This window comes from Nomascus leucogenys, chromosome 3 (assembly GCF_006542625.1).
Source record: "Nomascus leucogenys isolate Asia chromosome 3, Asia_NLE_v1, whole genome shotgun sequence".
Taxonomy (NCBI): Eukaryota; Metazoa; Chordata; class Mammalia; order Primates; family Hylobatidae; genus Nomascus; species Nomascus leucogenys.
In genome coordinates, this window is record NC_044383.1 from 107,446,618 (window position 1) to 107,474,090 (window position 27,473).

General features: G+C 37.2%; 1 protein-coding gene across 1 annotated transcript in view; it reads right to left on the minus strand.

Moving 5' to 3' along the window:
- The window catches only part of TBC1D32 (TBC1 domain family member 32), a 262,628-nt gene that overhangs the window by 65,869 nt on the left and 169,286 nt on the right, over positions 1–27,473 (minus strand). Inside the window, exons 24-26 of the mRNA XM_030809627.1 lie at positions 19,561–19,683; positions 16,132–16,240; positions 15,189–15,282 (exon numbers count right to left, since the gene is read on the minus strand). Of these exons, the coding sequence (XP_030665487.1) occupies positions 15,189–15,282; positions 16,132–16,240; positions 19,561–19,683 (326 nt within the window). The remainder of the gene's footprint in view (positions 1–15,188; positions 15,283–16,131; positions 16,241–19,560; positions 19,684–27,473) is intronic.

A 27,473-nucleotide genomic window follows, 5' to 3' on the forward strand; every position in this document is an offset into this window, starting at 1 on the left:
AAACTCTAAAAAGTGGAGCACCTCTCCTCCTCCAAAGGAAGGCAGTTCCTCACCAGCAATGGAACAAAGTTGGACAGAGAATGACTTTGATGAGTTGAGAGAAGAAGGCTTCAGACGATCAAACTACTCCGAGCTACGGGAGGAAATTCAAAACAATAGCAAAGAAGTTAAAAACTTTGAAAAAAAATTAGAAGAATGGATAACTAGAATAACCAAAGGAGAGAAGGGCTTAAAGGAGCTGATGGAGCTGAAAGCCAAGTATCGAGAACTACGCGACGACTGCAGAAGCCTCGGTAGCCGATGCAATCAACTGGAAGAAAGAGAATCAGTGATGGAAGATGAAATGAATGAAATGAAGCGAGAAGGGAAGTTTAGAGAAAAAAGAATAAAAAGAAATGAACAAAGCCTCCAAGAAATTTGGGACTATGTGAAAAGACCAAACCTACGTCTGATTGGTGTACCTGAAAATGACGGGGAGAATGGAACCAAGTTGGAAAACACTCTGCAAGATATTATCAAGGAGAACTTCCCCAATCTAGCAAGGCAGGCCAAAATTCAGATTCAGGAAATACAGAGAACGCCACAAAGATACTCCACGAGAAGAGGAACTCCAAGACACATAATTGTCAGATTCACCAAAGTTGAAATGAAGGAAAAAATGTTAAGGGCAGCCAGAGACAAAGGTCGGGTTACCCACAAAGGGAAGCCCATCAGACTGACAGCTGATCTCTGGGCAGAAACTCTACAAGCCAGAAGAGAGTGGGGGCCGATATTCAACATTCTTAAAGAAAAGAATTTTCAACCCAGAATTTCATATCCAGACAAACTAAGCTTCATAAGTGAAGGAGAAATAAAACACTTTAGAGACAAGCAAATGCTCAGTGATTTTGTCACCACCAGGCCTGCCCTAAAAGAGCTCCTGAAGGAAGCACTAAACATGGAAAGGAACAACCGGTACCAGCCACTGCAAAAACATCCAAATTGTAAAGACCATCGAGGCTAGGAAGAAACTGCATCAACTAACAAGCAAAATAACCAACTAACATCATTAATAACAGGATCAAATTCACACATAACAATATTAACTTTAAATGTAAATAGGCTAAATGCGCCAATTAAAAGACACAGACTGGCAAACTGGATAAGGAGTGAAGACCCATCACTGTGCTGTATTCAGGAAAACAATCTCACGTGCAGAGACACACACAGACTCAAAATAAAGGGATGGAGGAAGATCTATCAAGCAAATGGAAAACAAAAAAAGGCAGGGGTTGCAATCCTAGTCTCTGGTAAAATAGACTTTAAACCATCAAAGATCAAAAGAGACAAAGAAGGCCATTACATAATGGTAAAGGGATCAATTCAACAAGAAGAGCTAACTATCCTAAATATATATGCACTCAAACAGGAGCACCCAGATTCATAAAGCAAGTCCTGAGTGACCTACAAAGGGACTTAAACTCCCACACAATAATAATGGGAGATTTTAACACCCCACTGTCAACATTAGACAGATCAACGAGACAGAAAGTTAACAAGGATATCCAGGAATTGAACTTACTCTGCACAAAGCTCTGCACAAAGTGGACCTAATAGACATCTACAGAACTCTCCACCAAACATCAACAGAATATACACTTTTTCAGCACCACACCACACCTATTCCAAAATTGACCACATAGTTGGAAGTAAAGCTCTCCTCAGCAAATGTAAAAGAACAGAAATTATAACAAACTTTCTCTCAGACCACAGTGCAATCAAACTAGAACTCAGGATCAAGAAACTCACTCAAAACCGCTCAACTACATGGAAACTGAACAACCTGCTCCTGAATGACTATTGGGTACACAATGAAATGAAGGCAGAAATAAAGATGTTCTTTGAAACGAACGAGAACAAAGACACAACATACCAGAAACTCTGGGACACATTCAAAGCAGTGTGTAGAGGGAAATTTATAGCACTAAATGCCCACAAGAGAAAGCAGGAAAGATCCAAAATTGGCACCCTAACATCACAATTAAAAGAACTAGAAAAGCAAGAGCAAACACATTCAAAAGCTAGCAGATGGCAAGAAATAACTAAAATCAGAGCAGAACTGAAGGAAATAGAGACACAAAAAGTCCTTCAAAAAATTAATGAATCCAGGAGCTGGTTTTTTGAAAAGATCAACAAAATTGATAGACTGCTAGCAAGACTAATAAAGAAGAAAAGAGAGAAGAATCAAATAGATGCAATAAAAAATGAAAAGGGGGATATCACCACCGATCCGACAGAAATACAATCTACCATCAGAGAATACTACAAACACCTGTACGCAAATAAACTAGAAAATCTAGAAGAAATGGATAAATTCCTTGACACATACACCCTCCAAAGACTAAACCAGGAAGAAGTTGAATCTCTGAATAGACCAATAACAGGCTGTGAAATTGTGGCAATAATCAATAGCTTACCACCAAAAACAGTCCAGGACCTGATGGATTCACAGCCAAATTCTACCAGAGGTACAAGGAGGAACTGGTACCATTCCTTCTGAAACTATTCCAATCGATAGAAAGAGAGGGAATCCTCCCTAACACATTTTATGAGGCCAGCATCATCCTGATACCAAAGCCTGGCAGAGACATAACCAAAAAAGAGAATTTCGGACCAATATCCTTGATGAACATTGATGCAAAAATCCTCAATAAAATACTGGCAAACTGAATCCAGCAGCACATCAAAAAGCTTATCCACCATGATCAAGTGGGCTTCATCCCTGGGATGCAAGGCTGGTTCAACATATGAAAATCAATAAATGTAATCCAGCATATAAACAGAACCAAAGACAAAAACCACATGATTATCTCAATAGATGCAGAAAAGGCTTTTGACAAAATTCAACAGCGCTTCATGTTAAAAACTCTCACTAAATTAGGTATTGACGGGACGTATCTCAAAATAATAAGAGCTATCTATGACAAACCCACAGCCAGTATCATACTGAATGGGCAAAAACTGGAAGCATTCCCTCTGAAAACTGGCACAAGACAGGGATGCCCTCTCTCACCACTCCTATTCAACATAGTGTTGGAAGTTCTGGCCAGGGCAATCAGGCAGGAGAAGGAAATAAAGGGTATTCAATTAGGAAAAGAGGAAGTCAAATTGTCCCTGTTTGCAGATGACATGACTGTATATCTAGAAAACCCCATTGTCTCAGCCCAAAATCTCCTTAAGCTGTTAAGCAACTTCAGCAAAGTCTCAGGATACAAAATCGATGTACAAAAATCACAAGCATTCTTGTACACCAATCACAGACAGAGAGCCAAATCATGACTGAACTCCCATTCACAATTGCTTCAAAGCGAACAAAATACCTAGGAATCCACCTTACAAGGGATGTGAAGGACCTCTTCAAGGAGAACTACAAACCACTGCTCAATGAAATAAAAGAGGATACAAACAAATGGAAGAACATTCCATGCTCATGGGTTGGAAGAATCAATATCGTGAAAATGGCCATACTGCCCAAGGTAATTTATAGATTCAATGCCATCCCCATCAAGCTACAAATGACTCTTCACAGAATTGGAAAAAACTACTTCAAAGTTCATATGGAACCAAAAAAGAGCCTGCATCGCCAAGTCAATCCTAATCTAAGAGAACAAAGCTGGAGGCATCATGCTACCTGACTTCAAACTATACTATAAGCCTACAGTAACCAAAACAGCATGGTACTGGTACCACAACAGAGACATAGATCAATGGAACAGAACAGAGCCCTCAGAAATGATGCCGCATATATACAACTATTTGATCTTTGACAAACCTGACAAAAACAAGAAATGGGGAAAGGATTCCCTATTTAATAAATGGTGCTGGGAAAACTGGCTAGCCATATGTAGAAAGCTGAAACTGGATCCCTTCCTTACACCTTATACAAAAATTAATTCAAGATGGATTAAAGACTTAAATGTTAGACCTACAACCATTAAAATCCTACAAGAAAACCTAGGCAATACCATTCAGGACATAGGCATGGGCAAGGACTTCATGTCTAAAACACCAAAAGCAATGGCAACAAAAGCCAAAATTGACAAATGGGATCTAATTAAACTAAAGAGCTTCTGCACAGCAAAAGAAACTACCATCAGAGTGAACAGGCAACCTACAGAATGGGAGAAAATGTTTGCAACCTACTCATCTGACAAGGGGCTAATATCCAGAATCTACAATGAACTCAAACAGATTTACAAGAAAAAAACAAACAACCCCATCAAAAAGTGGGCGAAGGACATGAGCAGACACTTCTGAAAAGAAGACATTTATGCAGCCCAAAAACACATGAAAAAATGCTCATCATCACTGGCCATCAGACAAATGCAAATCAAAACCACAATGAGATACCATCTCACACCAGTTAGAATGGCCATCATTAAAAAGTCAGGAAACAACAGGTGCTGGAGAGGATGTGGAGAAATAGGAACACTTTTACACTGTTGGTGGAACTGTAAACTAGTTCAACCATTGTGGAAGTCAGTGTGGCGATTCCTCAGGGATCTAGCACTAGAAATGCCATTTGACCCAGCCATCCCATTACTGGGTATATACCTAAAGGACTATAAATCATGCTGCTATAAAGACATATGCACACATATGTTTATTGAGGCACTATTCACAATAGCAAAGAGTTGGAACCAACCCAAATGTCCAACAACGATAGACTGGATTAAGAAAATGTGGCACATATACACCGTGGAATACTATGCAGCCATAAAAAATGATGAGTTCATGTCCTTTGTAGGGACATGGATGAAACTGGAAAACATCATTCTCAGTAAACTATCGCAAGGACAAAAAACCAAACACCACATGTTCTCACTCATAGGTGGGAATTGAACTATGAGAACTCATGGACACAGGAAGGGGAACATCCCACTCCGGGGACTGTTGTGGGGTGGGGGCAGGGGGGAGCGACAGCATTAGGAGATATACCTAATGCTAAATGACGAGTTAATGGGTGCAGCAAAACAACATGGCACATGGATACATATGTAACATTGTGCACATGTACCCTAAAACCTAAAGTATGAAAAAAAAAAAAAAAAGATTTAAACAGGACTACCCATGGGAAGAGTAGGAATTAGTATTCCAGGAAAAGGGAGTACCAAGAGCAAAGGATCAGAGGCATAAGCCTAATGTCTTTTAAGGAGTGAAGTTTGCAAAGCACTTATCTCATAAGAAATTTATGTCTAGAATACATAAAGTGCTCTTACAACTCAATTATTAAAAAACAAATAAATTAAAAATGGGCAAAGTGTTGGAACAGCCACTTCTTAAAGGAAGATACCAAATGGCCAAAAAGCACATGAAAAGTCATCAGCAAAATACAAATCAAAATCACAATGAGATACCACTTCATAGCCACTGGAATAGTTAGATCAAAATGTCAGATGAAGAGATACAGAAAATAATTTATGTCAGCTGCTCAAATGATTAAACATAGATTATCATATAATCCAGTGACTCTCATCCTAGGTATACTGAAGAGAAATGAAATGTATGTTCACACAGAAACTTATGCATGAATGTGTAGGAGTTTGGTCAGGGTGGTGGGAAAATTGTAAAAAAAAAAAAAAGTTATAGGAAAGACGCAAACCTTTTTAAAAAGCCGGAAGGTTTTGCAAAAGGTTTAGGAAAATTTTATGGCTAAATGCAGCCTAATCCTCTTACCTTTAGCTAATAGCAAAAAGCAAATAACAAGGGAATGTAGAGGAGTTTATCTAGATAGCTTGTTTATTTATGTTGTCCTAAAACCGACCTTTGATCATCGTGCTCAAGACTGCTCTCTACTGGAGGGGTCAACAATGTTTATTACCCACAAATTGTGTTTGCTCCAAGTCTTCGTCATTATATCTGTACTAAATAAGTGCAAACATTGCCAGCTTAGGGGGGCTGCAAACTCTTTGCAGTGCTGGCAGTCCCCTAGCCCGCTCTTTCACTGGATACCTTTGTCTAAGTACTCCTTTCATCTGTCACTCAGCCAGTGTCTGCAGGGCAGATTCAGCATGAATGTTTATACATAAGATCAGAGAAAGGCAATCTAATGCCAAGTGGCATGACTGCCAGTAACCTTGTGAGTCAGCCCCACACTTTGGATGTTCTATTGGTCTCATTAGTAGCACTAGAAACATATAAAAAATGACCAGAAAAATTACTCTCCTCTTTAAAGATAGCAGCCTCAACTGAGTAAATATACATCCAAAAGGTTTCTTGATAAAGACAGAAATTCCACAGTAGTAACATATATAGGATCCAGATGTAATTTAGAATGCTGATTATTTTATAGGTCATCCTGAATAAACATTATAAAAGTATTTTTAAGTAATAAAATGGATATAGGAAGCTAGATGGGGAAATAAGAACAACAAACATCTCATCTTCTTGAGATGTGTCTCTGTGATGCTTTCAATGACTGGAGTATGCAATCCAATTCCTCAAGCTATTTTTAGTTTTCTATATGGAAGTTCTCAATTTCCCATACTCCTCTGAGAAAGAAGTCCTCATTCTGAGCATGTTGAAATGCAACATAGTAGAGTGGACTGGCCAATGGGGTAATAAGTCCTGGGAAATCTAATTTTAGCTCAGAAAAACAAAAACAAAAGAAATTAAATTACTATTTTACTAGCCTTCCTGTTCCATACAGAAGGGCACTATGAGGCAATCTCCAGTAGTTCACCTTAACAGCTCCTAACATGCTAACTGGTACTTGCTTTTGACCATAGTAAGACTATTCTTTTCCACCCAATCTGCTTGCCTCTTCTTTGTCTTTTGCAGAGGCAGTAAGTTATAACACTAGTACATGTAACCAGTGCTTATATTATAGTACTAGCAATAACATTAGTACCATAATATAAGTTATAATGCTAGTATATATTATACTACCTATCTACACCCTCAGGTAACAGACAAATGATATTCTAAGTAGAAATTATTTCTACCACAAGGAAGTGAATGTTTTTGTGTGTAATGATCTATACATATACTCACATACATGTATTCAAGTGTACATATATACACATATGTATACATATATATACACAGAGAATGTATAGATCAATAGCTTTTAAATGGCCACTTACATTTTAATATGGTGACCCTAAAAATGTTCATAAAGAAAAATAATTGAACCAGATGATGTTTCAAAATTCTTATTTATAGATGAAGAAGAATTATCTAACAGTTAACACTGATGCCAATGAGCTAACAAGAGGCAATTTAACGATGAGATGCTAACTGTAGCAAACAGAATAAATCTAGAAGCTGGGAGACAAATGAAGAGGATGTCACCATGTGCACACAACTGAAGTGATTTTTTTTCCCACAACAAGGAAATTATATCCCAAAATCGTGCAGTGCAAATGATGACTAAACTAACACCTTACAAAATCTGTGAATCATTACATGTGAATCACAAAACAAGAATGGAAAGTAGATGACTGTTGCTGTTGAAGTAACTTTGATGTCTTAAATATTGCTACCTTAAGCATAGTATTTTTTAAAGTCCACTATTAATGTTTAGCTTTATTTAACGGTATTTAACCAGACACATACCTGTTAGAAACACATTTAGCTCTGTTTTTTTTTTTTCATTGAGTTCACAGAGAAAGCATCACTATACTCTCCTAGGTACAAAATGAAGCTGGACATGCTTCTGACTTTCCCATTTTCTGCTAAGAGTATATGGTCAGTGACACAGATATCAGCAATATCAGAATGAGATATTATGAACTGACTAAATCGCTGTAAAAATCTCTTCCTAGGCTATCTATTGATGCCTAGATCATTCTCTCTTCCTTAACAAGAACCACAATAATATCAGGATCACTCTTATTACGAGGAAGTATCAGGTACTAGTTTTAAATTGGGAATAATGTCTTACTCAAACACTTGTGCTTTAGAAACAAACAGAAAGAAAGTAAGAGTTCCTGTCCAGTATGGTGGGAAAATAAGCAATTAAATAAGGCTTAAGATAGTACTACACTCCCTAAAACAGAGCATATGCCAGTAAAGATGTCACAAATGTGTTAGGCCTTGTAAGCTACAGGGAAGTCATTGAAGGATTTCGATTGGAAGAGTAATATGATCTAACCCATGTTTCAGCAGCGTCCCTCTGGCTGCTGTGTTGAGAACAGACTAAGCACTTGGCAGGACATTGCAGCAGGTAAGAGATGACAGTGGTAGTAGATGAGTGACAGTGGTTTTATTTTAGATATGTAGAGTCGGCTTTTTTTACTGGTTTTTCCTCACCTTTGTGGATTTATCTACCTTTGGTCTTTGCTGTTGGTGACCTTGGGATGGAGTTTTTGCATGGTCCTTCTTGTTGATGTTGATGCTATTGCTTTCTGTTTGTTAGTTTTCCTTCTAACAGACCCCTCTTCTGTACATCTGCTGGAGTTTGCTGGGGGTCCACTCCAGGCCATGTTTGCCTGGGTATCACCATTGGAGGTTGCAGAACAGCAAAGATTGCTGCCTGTTCCTTCTTATGGAATCTTCATCCCAGAGGGGCACCCACCAGATACCAGCTGAAGCTCTCCTGTATGAGGTGTCTGCTGAACCCTGCTGTGAGATTTCTCCCCATCTGGAGGTATGGGGTCAGGGACCCACTTGAGGAGGCAGTCTGTCCCTTAACAGAGGTCAAGCACTGTGCTTGGAGATCCACTCCTCTCGTCAGAGCCAGCAAGCAGGAACATTTAAGTCTGCTGTAGCTGCGCCCACAACCGCCCCTTCCTCCTGGGGCTCTGTCCCACAGAGATGGGAGTTTTATCTATAAGCCCCTGACTGGGGCTGCTGCCTTTCTTTCAGAGATGCCCTGCCTGGAGAGGAGGAATCTAGAGAGGCAGTGTGGCTACAGGGGCTTTGAGGCACTGAGGTGGGCTCCACCCAGTCTGAATATCCAGGTGGCTTGGTTTACAATGTGAGGGGAAAACCACCACTCAAGCCTTAATAAGGTGGATGCCCCTCCCTGCACCAAGCTCGAGTATACCAGGTCGACTTCAGACTGCTGTACTGTCAGCGAGAATTTCAAGCCAGTAGATCTTAGCTTGCTGGGCTCCATGGGGGTAGGATCCGCTGGGCAAGACCACTTGAATCCCTGGCTTCAGCCCCCTTTCCAGGGAAGTGAATGGTGCTGTCTCGATGGTGTTCCAGGAGACACCAGGGTTAAAAAAAAAAAAAAAAAAAAAAAAAAAAAAAAAAAAAACCTCCTGCAGCTAGCTTGGTGTCTGCCCAAATGGCTGCCCAGTTTTGTGCTTGAAACCTTGTGGTGTAGGCACTCAAGGGAATCTCCTAGTCTCTGGGTTGCAAAGACAGTGGGAAAAGTGTAGTACCTGGGCCGGACAGCACCATCCCTCATGGCACAGTCTCTAATGGCTTCCCTTGGCTAGGGGAGGGAGTTCCCCAGACTCTTGAGCTTCCTGGGTGAGAACAGAGCTACCCTGCTTCTGTACACCCTCTGTGGGCTTCACCCAGTGTCTAACCAGTCCCAGTGAGATGAACCGGCTACCTCAGTTGGAAATGCAGAAATCACCCACCTTCTGCATTGGTCTCACTGGGACCTGAGGACTGGAGCTGTTCCTATTCGGCTATCTTGTCAGGGAATCGGATTATTTGTTTTTTACCTGTTGATTTGTTCAAGGCCCTGTTAGATTCTTGATATTAGCTCCCTACCTTACCATATACAAAAATTAACTCAAGATGGATTAATGATTTACATTTAAGATCTCAAACTATAAAATTCCTAGAAGAAAATCTGGAAAACACCCTTCTCGACACAGGCTTTGGCAAAAAAATTATGGCTAAGTTCCCAAAACCATTGTAACAAAAACAAAAATTGGTAAGTGCCACCTAATTAAAGAGTTTCTGCACAGCAAAATTACCAACAGAGTAAACAGACAACCTGCAGAATAGGAGAAAATGTTTACAAACTATTAATCTGAAAAAGGTCTAATAGTAAGTGTGTAGGCTTGTTTCTGGGTTCTCTATTCCGTTTTATTGGTCTATGTGTCTGTTTCTGCACCAGCACCATGCCATGTTGGTTACTTCTGCCTTATAGTAATGTGATGCCTCCAACTTTGTTGTTTTTACTTAGTATTGCTTTGGTATTCCAGCTGTTTTTTGGTTCCATATGAATTTTAGAATACATATTTCTAATTCTGTGAAAAATGATATTGGTATTTTAATAGGGATAGCACTGAATCTGTAAATTGCTTTGGGAAGTAGGGCCATTTTAACAATATTGATTCCTACAATCCATGAGCAGAAATATTTTTCCATTTATTCATGTCGTCTCTGATTTCTTTCAGCAATGTTTGTAGTTCTCCTTGTAGAACTACTTCCCATCATTAGTTAGATGCATTCCTAGGCTTTATTGTGTGTGTGTGTGTGTGTGTGTGTGTGTGTGTCTATAGCAAATGGGATTATGTTCTTGATTTGGCTTTCAATCTATACTGTTGTATAGAAAAGCTGACTTTTCTTCATTGATTTTGTATCTTGAAATTTTACTGAAATCATGTATCATTCCTAGGGTCCCTTTGTTGGAATCCTTAGGGTTTTCTATGTATAGAATTGTATCATCAGCAAGGGGAGATAGTTTAACTTCTTCTTTTCCTATTTGGATGCTTTTTCTTTCTTTCTCTTGACTAATTGTTCTAGCAAGCACTTTCAGTACTAAGTTGAACAAGTGTAGTGAGAGTAGGCATAGTTGTCTTTTTTCAGTTCTCAAAGGGAATGATTCCACTTTTTACCCATTCAGTATAATGTTGTGATGTTAGCTGTGGATCTGTCACAGATGGCTCCTATTATTTTGAGATATGTTCTTTTATGCCTAGCCTATTGAGGGTTTTTATCATGAAGAGATGTTGGATTTTACTGAGGGCTTTTTCTGTGTCTATTGAAATGGTAATGTAGTTTTTGTTTTTTATTCTGTTTATGTGGTGAATCACATTCATTGATTTGCATATGATGAACCAACCTTGCATCTCAGGAATAAAGTCTAACTTGTGGTGAATTAACTTTTGCTGCTGGATAAAAATATCCTGCTGGATTTCATTTGCTAGTATTTTGTTGAAATTTTTTTTGCCTATGTTCATCAAGAATATTTGGCCTAAAATTTCTTTTTTTGTTGTCTCTGTCAGAGTTTGGTATCAGGATAATATTGGCTTTGTAAAATAAGTTATAAAGAAGCTCCTCCTCTTCGACTTTTTGGAATAGTTTCAGAAGGATTGCTATCAGTTCTTTATACATCTAGTAGAATTCTGTATGAATCCATCTGGTCCCAGGCTTTTTTTTTGGTTGTTAGACTTTGTATTACTGATTCAGTTTTGAAACTTGTTATTGCTATGTTCAGGATTTTACTTTCTTCCTGGTTCAATCTTAGGATATCGTGTTTCCAGGAACTTATCAATATCCTATAGACTTTCTAATTTGTGTGCATTGAGGTGTTCATAATAGTCTCTTTGTATTTTGATCTTTTGTAATTCTGTGGGATCAGTTGTAATGTCATTTTTGTCATTTTTGACTGTGCTTATTTGGATCTTCTTTTTTTTTTTCTTTGTTAATCTAGCTAGCAGTCTATCTACCTTGTTTTTCCTTTTGAAAAATCAATTATTGGTCTCATTTATCTTTTTTATGGATGTTTGTGTCACAATTTCATTCAGTTTTTCTTTGATTTTAATTATTTATTTCCTTCTGCTAACTCTGGAGTCAGATGTTTTTTTTTTTCTATTTCCTATAGGTATGATGTTTGATCATTAATTTAAGGTCTTTCTAACCTCTTGATGAAAGCCATAGGACTATAAACTTATCTCTTAGCACAAATTTAGCTGCATCCCAAAGATGTTAGTAAGTTGCGTCTCTATTTTGATTAGTTTCAACGAAAGTTTTTATTTCTGACTTAATTTCATTGTTCACTCAAGGGTTATAAAGAGCTAGTTGTTTAATTTCCATGTTTTTGTGGAGTTTTGAGAGATCTTCTTGATATTAATTTCCATTTTTATGGCACTGTGGCCTGAGAGTGTGCTTGGCATCATTTTTAAAAATTCACTGAGATTTGTTTCATGGCCAAGCATATGGTCAATCATAGAATATGTCGCATGTGTAGAAGTCAAGAATGTATATTCTATCATTGTTAGGTGGAGTATTCTTTGGATACCTATTAGGTCTACTTCATCAAGTGTCAAGTTTAATTCCACATTATCTTTGTGGAATTTTCTGCCTCAGTGATCTGCCTAATGTTGTCAGTGGGGTGTTGAAGCCCATCACTATTATTTAGGGGCTATATAAGTCTTTTCCTGTGTCAAGAAAAACTTGTTTTGTGAATCTGAGTGCTCTAATGTTGAGTGCATATACATGTAGGATAGCTAAGTCTCCTTGTTTACTTGAACACTTTATCATTATGTTATGGCCTTCTTTGTTCTTCCTGACTGTTGTTGGTTAAAAGTCTATTTTATCTGATACAAGAACTGCAACACCTGCTCTTTTTTGTTTTCCATTTGTGTGGTTGTCTTTCTCCATCCCTTTGAGCCTGTGAGTGCCATTACATGTGAGATGTGTCTCTTGAAGACAGCAGACAGTTGGGTCTTACCTTTTTATCCAGCTTGCCACTCTATGCCTTTTAAGTGGGGTGTTTAGGCCAGTTGCATTCAGGGTATTAGTACTGATATGGGAGATTCTGATCCTGTCACTGGGTTGGCAGTTGGTTGTTTCATAGACTTGATGGTGTAATTCCTTTATACTGTCTGTGGGTTATGTGCTTTAGTGTGTCTTTGTGGTAGCAGGTTTTGATTTTCCATTTCCATGTTTAGCACTCTTTTAATGACCTCTTGTAAGGCTGGTCTGGTAGTAATGAATTCCCTTAGTAGTTGCTTATCTGAGAAGGATTTTATAGTTCCTTTACCCTGAAGCTGAGTTTGGTGGGATATTAAATTCTTGGTTGAAATTTCTCTACCTTAAAAATGCTGAAAATAGGCCTCCAATCTCTTCTGGCTTTAAGGTTTCTGCTGAAAAGTCTATTGCTAGCATGATGAGGTTCCCTTTGTAGGTGACCTGACCTTTCTCTCTGGCTGCCTTTAAGTTTTATCTTTTGCAATGACTTTGGTAAATCTAATGATGATGTGCCTTGGGGATGGTCATCTTGTATAGTATCTTGCAAGTGATCTCTGTATTTCTTAAATTCTTATGTCTACATCTCTAGCAAACTTGGGAAAATTTTGATGGACTTCAAATGTTTTCCAAGTTACTTACACTCTCTCCTTCCCTCTCAAGAATGCCAATGAGTCATAGATTTGGTCTCTTTACATAATCCCATATTTCTTGGAAGTTCTGTCATTTTTAAAAACTATTTTTTCTTTTTGTCTGACTTAGCTGATTCAAGAACCAGTCTTCAAGCTTTGAGATTCTTTCCTTAGCTTGGTCCATTCTGCTATTAATACTTCTGACTATGCTTTATGACTAATTATGAAATTCTTAAAGTGAATTATTCAATTCCAGAGGTTCAGTTTAGTTCTTTCTTGAAATGATTATTTTTTCTTTTAACTCCTGGATCATTGCACTGGATTCCTTGGATTTCTAGGACTGGGTTTCAACTTTCTCCTGGATCTCAATGATCTTCTTTACCAGCCAGATTCTGAATCCTAGGTCTGTTATTTCATTCCTTTCAATCTGGTTAAGAACCATTGCTGGGAAACTAGTGCATTTGGTTGGAGGTAAGAGGACACTCTGGCTTTTTGAATTGCCATGTGGAGGGCTGGTGTTCCTTTAACTGTGAGGTAAGTTGAATATACTCAATTGGCTTTGTTTCTGGGTGCTTTCAGAGAGCTATAACTCTATACAGAATCTTTATTTGTGGCTGATTTTTTACCTTAAGTGTCACAGGCACTGTATACTGGCAAAATGTTTTTGGTGTTGTAATTTGGGCTTCTATCCAGCAGGTAGAGTTTAAGAGTGGTGGCCTGCAGATAGGCTATGTAGCTTCATCTTTCATCTTAGAATTCTCCAGCCTAAAAATTCTGTTTGAATTTTAGTGGCTCATAAGATAATGTCTAAACACCTGAGTTTGATCTCCGCTGGTCTTATGGCTGGGCTTACATGTTCAGTCTTACTTCCTGTCACTCTTGCTGTCACATTCCAAATCTCAGACATTGTTCAACTACCACAGTTCTCTGACTATAACTTGCTTCTTCCAGCCCCTCTGCTTTTTCCTCTGCCAAAAAGAAAAAATGCTCTTCTCTTATTCAGAAAATAAATATTTAAACTACATGCCTCATTATATACATATTCTTCTTTGGAAGAGTATCCTGCTATGTACTATCCTAGCAGGCTATACATTTTTCTATTTAGTTCCCATCACATTGTACTGCTATACAATTATCTAATTATTTGAATGCATTCTGTAAGAGTTCATGACTCCACAAAGGTGGGAACCATTATCTTCACTAATTTCAGTTGTTGAGTATACAAGACCTGTGTATAGCACACAGCAGTTACTAAAAATTACTACTCTGTTGATACATACCTAGAATTAATTGAGCAAAACAAAGACCATTACTTTTTTTTTTAATCAAACAGCTGTTGCTACTGGACAGATCAGCTACACCTTAGTAACACGAAATAAGAATTATTAGCCTCATACAAATAGTCATGCATTGCTTAAAAATGAGAATATGTTCTGAGAATTGCATCCTCAAGCAATTTTGTCACTTTGTGAACACTGTAGAGTGACCTTACACAAACCTAGAGGGTATAGTCTACTCTACACCTAGGCTACATGGTGTAGCCTATTGCTCCTAGACTACAAGCCTATACAGCATATTACTGTACTGAATATTGTAGGCAATTGTAGCAGAATGGTATTTGTGCATCTAAACATATTTAAAGATTTTAAGAGGTACAGTAAAAATGTGGTATAATAATCTTATAAGACCACCTTTGTATACTTGGTCCATCATTAACCAAAATGTCATTATGCAGCACATGACTGTACCAAGTTAGTAAGAAACATGAGGAAAAAAATACAGAGAAATAGGCATAAATGCACACATGTATACATGCTAAATGCAGTTAATATTCATCTTCCTTAATATTTTCTTTTTTTCAAATTATAATAAAAGCTTTAAAAATAATATGGCATTTGATGATAAATATTTTACCTTGTTTTATACTGGCATTTCTCGTAATGTCTGACAGATAGCAGTTTGGCAATGGATATGATGAAAACATTGGCCAAGGATATGGATTATCACTCTAAAAAAGAAGCAAGACAGATGACTTTAGGAAGTGGTCTAAAATAATATTGAATTTTAAAGCTATCTGAAATATCATTAACTTAAACTGGCTTTTCTTGCTCATAAATTCTGCAGTTGTTGCCCAATTAACCAAAAGTTATTTGATACTATACTTCAATATTCCAGTGGGTAATATTTAAAACAAGCTGTAACAGAAACAATATTAAATTAGTACTGAGGACAAACATATGGTAACTTGTAGCAAGCAGAATCGATAATGATACATTTACTGTGGTTTTTTTTTCATAAAAGGAAAATTGTAATCTTCAAAAGAAACCTGTGATTTTTTCCACAAAACTTTTTCTTGTGCTGTCAGTCATTTCTATCTTATCTTTCCAAGAGTGACAGTCAAAGCAAGAAGGTTCTTAACAACAATGAAAACAAATGAAAAACCTTCATGAGAAACCCATATTTGAATATTGAGGGAAGAAGAGGTACTCAATGTTTCCAATAAAATAAAAAATAATTTGTCATTTAATAATAAAAGTTAAGGATCATGAATGAGAAAGACATTGAAAGTAAAATATTCAAAGGTGCACAAGAAAAATGACAACTTTTTAATAAAACAATACCTACTCTACTACACATGCAAACAATACCTACCTACTTTAGCATTCATGACCCTTAGACATCAAAAACATTATTTTAGTTTGAAAGTATTTATTTGCGTCCTAAACATTCTCAAGTAATAAGTTCAACTCTGTGATGTAGACAGTTAAGAGGTAAAGTTTAGGGTGACTTTGAGTTGGCTATCTTGCTTCAAAATATGTCAGAAAAACACATCCCACTTCTTTTGCCTCACACTCACCTTTTCGAGTATCCTCGGAGGCAAAATCCGTTCCAATGGCCCACCAACAAGATTTATTCTAACAAGAACATGATTTCTCTCCACTGATAAGCCATCAATTATAAAGTCCCTGAAAAAATAAATATATCACCTTTGTCATCCTTTTGATTGAATATGTGTTAATTTTTAAATCAAGTCTCTGGATTGTAAAGAAAAAAGGCAGAAATATTTATCAATGTATTTCTTTTTCTTTACTGCATTTAACATTTATATAGTTTTATTAAGTTTGGGGTACCTGTGCAGGATGTGCAGGTTTGTTACATAGGCAAACGAGGGCCATGGTGGTTTGATGCACAGATCATTCCATCACCCAGGTATTAAGTCCAGCATCCATGAGCTATTCTTCCTGATGCTCTCCCTCCTCCCCAGCTTCACCCTCTAACAGGCCCCAGTGTGTGTTGTTCCCTACCATGTGTCCATATGTTCTCACCATTCAGCTCCCACTTACAAGTGAGAACATGGAGTATTTGGTTTTCCATTCCTATATTAATTTGCTGAGGATAATGGCCTCCAGCTCCATTCATGTCCCTGCAAAGGACATGATCCTTTCTATAGCTGCATAGTATTACATGCTGTATATGTATCACATTTTCTATCATTGATGGGCATTTGTGTTGATTCCGTGTCTTTGCTATTGTGAATAGTGCTGCAATGAACATAAGTGTGCCTGTATCTGTCTAATAGAAGGATTTATATTCTTTTGGGTATATACCCAGTAATGGGATTGCTGGGTCAAATGCTATTTCTGTCTTCAGGTCTTTGAGGAATTGCCACACTGTCTTCCACAAGAGTTGAACTAATTTACACTCCCAACAGTGTAAAAGCATTCCTTTTTCTCCACAACCATGTCAGCATCTGTTGTTTTTTGACTTTTTCGTAATAGCCATTCTGACTGGTGTGAGATGATATCTCATTGTGGTTTTGATTTGCATTTCTCTAATGATCAGTGATGTTGAACTTTTTTTCACAGGTTTGTTGGCCACATGTATGTCTTCTCTTGAGAAGCATCTGTTCATGTCCTTTGCCCACTTTTTAATGGGACTGTTTGCTTTTCTCTTGTAAATTTGTTTACGTTCCTTGTACATACTGGATATTAGGTGTTGTTAGATCTTTGTCAGATGGCCAGATTGCAAAAAGTTTTCCCTATTCTATAGGTTGTCTGTTCACTCTGATGCTAGTTTCTTTTGCTGTGCAGAAGCTTTTTAGTTTAATTAGATCCCATTTGTCAGTTCTTGTGTTTGTTACCATTGCTTTTGGCATCTTCCTCATGAAATCTTTGCCCATGACTATGCCCTGAATGGTATTGCCTAGATTTTCTCCTAGGGTTTCTATAGTTTTGGGTCTTGGGTTTACATTGAAGTATTTAATCCATCTTGAGTTGATTTTTGTATATAGTGTAACTGAAGGAACATATCACAAAATAATAAGCACCATACATGACAAACCCACAGACAGTATCATACCTAAATGAGCAAAAGCTGTGAGCATTAGCCTTGAAAACTGGCACAAGACAAGGATGCCTTCTCTCACCACTCCTATTAAACATAGTATTGGAAATTCTAGCCAGGGCAATCATGCAAGAGAAAGAAATAAAGTGCATTCAAACAGAAAGAAAGGAAGTCAAACTATATTTGTAGATGGCATGATCCTATATCTAGAAAGCCTCATCATCTCAGCCCAAAAGCTTCATAAGCTGATAAGCAAAGTCTCAGGATACAAAATCAACATGCAAAAATCGCTTGCATTCCTACACACCACCAACAGGCAAGCCAAGAGCCAAATTATAAATGAACTCCTGTTCACAACTGCTACAAAAAGAATAAAATACCTAGAACTACAGCTAACAAGAGAAGTGAAGGATCTCTTTAAGGTGAACTACAAGCCACTGCTCAAAGAAATCAGAGATGACACAAACAAATGGAAAAACATTCCATGCTCATAATAGGAAGAATCAGTACTGAGAAAATGACCATGCTGCCCAAAGCAATTTATAGATTCAATGCTATTCATATTAAACTATATTGACATTCTTTACAGAATTAGAAAAAAAAAAGTATTTTAAAATTCACATGGAACCAAAAAAGAGCTCGAATAGCCAACACAATCTTAAGCAAAAAGAACAAAGCTGGAAGCATCACACTACCTGACTTCAAACTATACTACAAGGCTACAGTAACCAAAATAGCATGGTACTGGTATAAGAACAGACACATAGACCAATGGAACAGAATAGAGAAGCCAGAAATAAGGCCAAACTTCTACAACAATCTGATCTTTGGCAAACCTGACAAAAACAAGCCATGAGGAAAGGATTCTCTACTTAATAGTGCTGGGAGAACTGGCTATCTATTTGCAGAAAATTGAAACTAGACCCTCTCCTTATACCATATACAAAAGTCAATGTATTTCTTAAAATATAAAAGCTAAATTCACTTTTCATTTTAAGTTCTCTTTGCTAGACAGCAAAAAAATTGATGGAGATACAATGACATTAATTAAAGAATACTTTCCCTGATAAATATTACTGCATTTAAAGAAATGGAATTAGGACATGCATTATTTCTACAGTGACTTCAACAATCATATTTTCAGTCAAGGTTTTCTTAAGTTTTAAACCTGGTGCCTTAAACTCAAAATCTAAATGTTGCTTATGAGCAGCTTCCATACTCAGCAGCTGTTAATCTTTTCCTTCTACAAAAAACCTAGAGCATCAAGTAATATACTCCATAGTAATTTTCCAAGACCTGGCTAAGATGCAGACATACTCTTTTTTAAAATTAATTACAGACATAAAGGCAATGCCAGCTATTGAATGTGTATTTGACAACAGTCAGCCAAATTGAGGTAATGGCAAGTGTGATTTATTAATGAAAAAACTTATCAGGATATTACCATAACCTCATTTTGGAAATAATCAGAATTTATGACTATGAACTAACATAATTAAGAGGATGGAATAAAGAGTGCCTCTGCAAAGGACACAAAATCAAAAATTTTGTTCAATGGGTCATCTTACAATAGCAGCTGAATTAAAAGGCGATACGGTTTTATGGAACCATTAATAAAGTTAGGTCTTACCTAATATTTTATGTATTACATATGTATATATATATATACACACGTACCACATACATACACACACACACACACACACACACACACACGACAAAAGCAACAGACTTGAAAGTAGTACTCTGCAAGCCCTCTCCAAACACTTCTATCATAATCTTTCTGTGATATTTACACTTTAGTTGCTTTGTATTCTGTTATTTAAATTGATTGAATTTAGAAAGCAGAAAAACATTAAACAAACTATATCAAAAATTACTATCTTAACAAAACATCTCTAAAGAAAACTGCTGTTACTGTGTTTTAATCACCCATTTTTACCTGTGGCTCTCAGAAGTCTCCAAGATATTTTCTTCTTGAGCATTTAGTAACATTTCAGATACCTGATACTGAGCCTCTAACAGGAGAAGAGTGTCCAGATCACAGCATATCACACTTAATAACCTATATAAAAAAGAAAAATAAACGTAGATTGTGTAAAGTATGTCCCAAAAGCATAATTACATCCTTGATGTCTCAAAGTAATACCTGTACATCAAAATATAAATCTAACAGAAAGTATCATTTAGTTATTTCAGATACATTTTTAATCAATTAGAATAGTAATCTCCTCTTCAAAAGTTGTTCTTACTGAGTATTTTTAAAAGATCATGGGTAATTTCCAATCTAGATTTTTTGAAATTATCTAAATCTACATAAATAGTAAATTGTCCTCTCAACTGCCACTTAATTTAAAAATTCATCAGAGAATTTTAGCAAATCCAGAAAAACTCCAAATTGCCACAATTTTTTATTCAGCAGTTAATTACCAAAGTTATGACAGAATCATCATTTTGCTGCCAATCTAGAAAATTTTCATTAGATAAAATGTCAGTGGCTAATTTTATAATTGTCAGATCAAGGTAAGAACACCTAAGCCCACTTATCTATCTTAATATTATTAAAAGATACAAGCAGAAATCATGTGTCTCCTATTATAATGCAAGAGGACACACACTGTACTGTCTATGAAGTACTCTTGCCCAGGAAACTGAACCTCAATCTAATCAATCCTATACATCTTATTATCAGTTTACAGGAAACACAGGCATTAGAGAAACATATTTAAAAACACTGCAAGGAGAAAACAGTCAACCAAATTCAGAGTTTTGAGAATCCTATATATTATTATATATATATTATTTGTTCAGAAAACAAAAAGTCTTAAAAAAAATAGAGGTGAAAAAGAAACTCTTACAAGTTAAAAAAAAAAAAGAGGACCAAATGTCAAGATTTTATTTTGATCTTGATTCAAGCAAACTTTAAAAGTGCATTTTTAAATCACACAGGAAAATGTGGCAGTAATACGAGATGAGATCAGGAAAATATTGTTAATTTTGTTAGATGTAACAATGGCACAATGATGAAGGTTTTTTTGTTTTGTTTTTTAAAACATGTCCTTACTTATTAGAGATATGCACTGAATGTTTTATATGTAAGACAGCGTATCAGCTATTTGCCTTAAGGTACTTAAGAAAAAAATGTATGTGGAGGGAGGGAGATGAAACAAGACTGGTGAAATACTGATAATTAATAAAGATGAGTGGTGGGCACATGAAAGATTATACTATTCACTACATTTTTTATATGTTTAAAAATTCTATGTTTATAAAAAGTGTTCAAACAAACATAATATCATGAGAATGCTGGGGGGCTATGGTACAGTGGGTGGTTAGGTAAGGCCTCTCTGAAAGGTGGTATTTGAGGAAATAGGCAATCCAAGAAGAAACCAACCTTCCAGTAACACTGGTATATACACTTAGAAATTACCCAAAAGCATGGAGAAGGGAGAAAAACAGCATATCACAGAAATGTTTAACCACAAAATAAATTGAAGGGCAGCCAAAGGCAGTAAAAATAGGACAAATGGTGCTGGGGAAGCGAAAGAATGAGACAGGATATTGTGGCTGCCCATGATATATATATGTATTCTCTCTTGAATGCCACCACATAAGATGTGCCTTTCACCTTCCACCATGATTATGAGGCCTCCCCAGCCACGTGGAACTGTGAGTCCATTAAACCTCTTCTTCCTTTATAAACTACCGAGTCTCAGGTATGTCTTTATCAGCAGCATGAAAATAGACTAATACAGTAAATTTTGGGCTCCTCCTACCTTTAAGTCAACAGGCTAAGGAGTTACAATGTTGGCTGGGGTGACTGACCTGAACTATCAAGATGAAATCAGTGAACTACTCCACAATGGAGGTAAGGAAGAGTATGCGTGGAATACAGGAGATCCATTAGGGCGTCTCTTAGCATTACCACGCCCTGTGATTAAGGTCAATGGGAAACTACAACAGCCAAATCTAGGCAGGACTACAAATGGCTCAGATCCTTCAGGAATGAAGGTTTGGGTCACTCCACCAGGTAAAAAACCATGACCTGCTGAGGTGCTTGCTGAAGGCAAAGAGAATACAGAATGGGTAGTAGAAGAAGGTAGTCATCAATACCAGCTACGACCATGTGACCAGCTGCAGAAATGAGAACTGTAATTGTCATGAGTATTTCCTCCTTATTTTGTTAAGAACATGCTTGTGCATGTATACACTTGTACTAAGAAAATATCTTCATTTTATTTCCTTTCTCCTTTATCATGTGACGTAGAGTTATTGACTTCATATCAGCATTTAAGTGTTCTTAACTTTATGTAATAGCATTTGGGTTGGGGATTGATGTGTTTCCTGTTGTACAAAGGATAGTTATGTTAGGTGTAATTATAATCTTTTTGTTGTCTTTATTTGAAGATTACATATGATTTCAGATGTTTATGAGCTCACATTGACAAAGGGTGGACTTGTGATAGTTAATATTGAGTGTCAACTTGATTGTATTGAAGGATGCAAAATATTGTTTCTGGGTGTGTCTGTGAGGGTGTTGCCAAATTAGATTAACATTTGAGTCAGTGGGCTAGGAAAGGCAGATCCACCCTCAATCTGGGTGAGCACAATCTAATCAGCTACCAGTGCAGCCAGAACAAAAGCAGGTAGAAGAGCGTGGAAAGACTAGACTGGTTTACTCTCCCAAGCTACATCTTTCTCCCATCCTGGATACTTTTTGGCCTCCAACATCGAACTCCAAGTTCTTCAGCTTTGGGACTCAGACTGGCTTCCTTGCTCTTTGCAGGAGCAAGGCTTCCTTGCAGATGGCCTACTGTGGGATGTCACCTTGTGACTGTGTCAGTCAATACTCCTTAATGAACTCCCTTTTATATATACTTGTATCCTACTGGTTCTGTCTCTCTAGAGAACCCTAATATAAAAATAAAAGCAAAATAAATTTCTAAGAAGAAAAACAATATAAAATTCTCAAAAATAGGAGTATAACCCAAGAGGCAATGCCTAATCCTCTGTTTTCAACAGTGGAAATGGAATACACAAGACCCCCAATATGACACCAAGAAGCAGAAGCAGCACAGTGGAACCAGAAGTCACAAAAAACTCTATTAATAATTAATTACTAGTTAGATTATAGAGACAATTACTAACAAACAGAAAACTGTCTACCTCCATATCAAGATATATGGGGGGTACCAGGGGAGGGGAGAGGATGGCCTGAAAAAGGAGCAAACACACACATACAAAATTTGGGCCTTTAGAAAAATTCCATCTAACCAGGAGCATGACCCTAGCTTCTCTAGCTTCTCTTAGGCATAAGCCTCCTACAAACAGCTGCTGTGAAAAAGCTCACATCTCTCCAAAAAGAAGTACCATACAAAGGTGCTATAAGAAAAAATAAAAAAAGAAAGATAAACAGGTAGAAGATACATACTTAAAAAAAAGTTGCCTTTAAATACTTAAACTGTGAACACACAATTTTCTATGAATTAAACAAGTTTGATAAAGCAGTGGTCTCCATTAAGCTCCTTGCACAAAATAAAAATCTATGAACACAGGAAAGAAACGGCAACCAGAAAAAGTAAAACATGAGCTGGCAGAGCTAAGGAATGAAATAGAAGAATAAAACTGTCATAGAAATGAAAGTATAATTGCAAACAGTAAAAAAGAAAACAGATACTGTTAAGAAGATAATAACAAATATAAGGAACAGAATGACAAAAATGTGAAAAATATAATGGAAATAAGGAGTTTAAATTATTGATTTCTTGAAGAGAGAACTAAAATAATCTAACATGATATATCTTTAAAGATATTAGTCAAGAAATTCTCCCCAGGAGAAAAAAAGTCATCAATCTAAGTACATAAACTGTACAATATGTCCCAGAGTAAACTGAATCAAAAGAGTCAGCACGGAGACAGAACCTGGTAAAGTTAAGCTTAACAAGTAACAAAGAACCATTGGGGTATCCAGGCAAAATGACCAAGTTACTACAAGAGTGGGGTGAGGGACACAGAAGGAGGGGAAATCAAATTGTTCCAGACATAGCTGCAGCAACATTCAATACCAGAACAGTAGGACAAAACTGGAAGGAGGTCTAACATGATTAGATATTAAAACATATTACAAACCATAGGAATTTAAACAGCTTTAATGACAAAGCAAAAGAAAGTCAAGACATAGACTCTAATATATACAGGAATTTTAAATTATATTAAGAGTAAAGAGACCAGGCATAGTGAATCATGCCTGTAATCCCAGCATTTTGGGAGGCTGAAGCAGACAGATCACTTGAGTCCAGGAATTCGAGGCCAGCCTGGGCAACATGGCAAAACCTGTCTCTGTTAAAAATACAAAAAATTAGCTGCTCATGGTGGCACACAACCGTAGGTCCCAGCTATCAGAGAGGCTGAGGTGGGAGAATCACCTGAGCCCAGGGGGTCGAGGCTGCAGTGAGCTGTGATTACACCACTGTACTCTAGCCTGAGTGACAGACCCTGTCAAAAAAAAAAAAAAAAAAAGCGATAAGATTTCCTGGTGAACAAATTATGATGTAGAGTAAAAGAAGAAAAAAATCAAGAATGACTCTTGGGTGTTTAGTTTGAACAATAGAGAGGATCATGTTATCATCAACCCAGATATATAAGGCTGTAAGTTAAGAAGGTTTGGGGAGACCCTTTTCTTTCTTTAGGCTACTAAACCACTGAATAGATAATGAAAATGACTGTCAGTGGATCTTGAGTTAAGATTTGAAAAGAGAGGTCTACAGTATCTGGATGTACAATGAGGTGATCCAAGGTGAATTGGGGCGACTTTATGAGTAAATACATACTTGGACTGAATTCTGCTAATTAGGGAATGAGTAAATCTAAAATAACAAATGATGTAAGACTTAAAATCTTACAAGTACTAGAAATAATGTAAAGCTTAGCAAATTTAATCCAGCAGTAAATTAAAATAGTACCATACTGTGACCAAGCACAGTTCATTCCAGGGATAAAAAGAGAGTTTAATATTAAAGTATCTCCTGATGTAATTTATGACATCAATATGTAACAGAAGACAGCCATACAATCATCAGACCAGATGCTTAAAAGCTCTTTAAGATTCAACATCTACTCTCTATTCCTTGTCCTCCAAAAAATTCTGAGTAAATTAAAGAAAGGTTACCTCTTTAATTTGATTTTTTAAAAGACAAATCTATCTCAATAGAAGATCTAAAAGCATAAACAGGAAAAGCATTCCCATTAAAGTCATCAGGAAGGCAAAACTGCCCATTATTTTTAACATTGTTCTAGAAATTCAAGTTAATGCAAAAAGACAAGAATAAAATAAAGAGGCATGCTATGTAAAAGGAGATAGAATGTTCATTATTAGAAGACAATAAAACTATTCGTGAATCCATCTCCTAATGACATAAATTTCAATTTACTTAGAAAAACATTGGTTGAATACCTAGTAAGTGGCTACTACTGTTTTAAATGTTGGGAATTTGCCAATAAACACACACACACATACATACAAATATCCCAGTCCTTATGGAACTCTAAATAGTAGAGGAAGGGAACAATGAACAAAATTAAAAATTAAACAACAAAGTAATGGATACAACTAAAACAAGAAAGTGAAAAATGAGTTTTAACAAGGAGTGAAAAATATATCACTGTGTGTAATTTTAAATAAGGTGGTCAGGAAAGAGCTCACTAAGAAGGTGATAACCTTCTTAGGAAACACCTAAAAGTAATAAGGAAGCAAGCCATATAGCTATTGGGGGAAAAGGTGTTCCAGGTACAGCAAATAGCTTCAGCCAAATACCTAAGGTGAGAGAATTTATAACCTGTTTGAACAGGAAGGGGGCCAATATAGCCGAAGTGGAATAAGAGAGGGAGAAGTACACATTGAGCATCCCAAAAGCCAAAATCTAAAATGCTTCAAAATCCCAAATGTTTTGAGCACCAACATGATGCCACAAGTGGACAATTCCACACCATGTTATGGATCACGGTCACAACACAATCAAAATGCACAACACACAGTTTAGTTGGCATCCCTACTGCTCAATGTACATTACCTGTTTTTTTCTCCTCTGAGATGGAGTTTCGCTCTCGTCACCCAGGCTGGAGTGCAGTGGCGCGATCTTGGCTCACTGCAACCTCCACCTCCCAGGTTTAAGCAATTCTCCTGCCTCAGCCTCTGGAGTAGCTGGGAATACAGGCATGTGCCACTATGCCCAGCTAACTTTTGTATTTTTAGTAGAGATGGGGTTTCACCATGTTGGCCAGGCTGATCTCAAACTCCTGACCTCGTGATCCGCTCACCCACCTCGGCCTCCCAAAGTGCTGGGATTACAGGTGTGAGCCACCACACCTGGCCCAAGGTACAGTAACCTTTTAATCAAAACACAGCATCATAGGTGGAGACTGAAAGCCTACAGTTTTATGTTCAACAGCTAAGAAAGGTGTTCTGGTGATGCTACTGTGCTGCCAGTTATCCTGAATATGTCATTTTTTTTTACTGTATAAATGGTATGTCACATTTTTTAGTGTTAAATATTATGTGTGAATAAGTGTAAGGAAATGATTGCTTATCAGTAGCTGATATAGTTTGGATATGTGTCCCTGCCCATATCTCATGTCAAATTGTGATCCACAATGTTAGAGGTGGGGCTTGGTGGGAGGTGACTGGGTCATACAGGTGAATTTCTCAATGGTTTAGCACCATCCCCTTGGTGCTGTTCTCATGATAGTGAGTGAGTTCTCGTGATAGTGAATGAGTTCTCATGAGATCTGGTTGATTAAAAGTCTGTAGCACCTTCCCTCTTGCTCCTGCTCCTGCCGTGTAGGACGCTTGCTTCTCCTTTGCCTTCCACCATAATTGGATGCTTCCTGAGGCCTCCCCAGAAGCAGAAGCTGCTATGCTTCTTGTATAGTCTGCAGAACCATGAGCCAATTAAACCTCTTTTGTTTATAAATTACCCAATCTCAGGTATTACTTTATAGCAATGTAAGAATGGACTAATACAGCAGCATACAAATTTAGAGTCAGGAAAGATGGTGACAGCAGGCAACCACAGATTGCCCATGTTGGTGGCTGAGATACTGACACCTTTGCTTTCTAATGGTTCAATGTACATGAACTTCGTTTCATGTACAAAATTATTTTAAAATATTGTATAAAATTACATTCAAGCTTTGTGTATAAGGTTTATATGAAACATAAATGTATTTCATGTTTAGATTTGGGCCCTACCCCCAAGATATCAAACTATGTATATGCAAGTATTTCAAAATCTGCAATCTGAAATACTTCTGATCCCAAGCATTTCAGATAAGGGATACTCTACTTGTATTAGGAGATGAGGTCAAAATAATACTAGGTAGGTGTATTAGTCCTTTTTCACACTCCTGATAAAGACATACCCAAGACTGGGTAATTTATAAAGGAAAGAGGTTTAATGGACTCACAGTTCTACATGCCTGGGGAAGCCTCACAATCATGGCAGAAGGTGGAAGGCACATCTTACACGGCAGCAGGCAAGGGAAGAAGTGCCAGCAGGGGAAATGCCAGATGCTTTATAAAACCATCACATCTCATGAGAACTCACTATCTTGAGAACAGTATGGGGGAAACCATGCCCATGATTCAATTATCTCTGCCTGGCCCTGCCCTTGACATGTGGGGATTATTACAATTCAACATGAGATTTGGGTGGGGACAGAGAGTCTAACCACATCAGTAGGGGTCCTGATCACATAGTCATCCATTGTGATGACTCTGGATTTTTTTATGGTGACATGAGAAATCACTGGGGATGGTTTCATACTGATGATATGAAAAACTTTGTGAGTACAGGACTG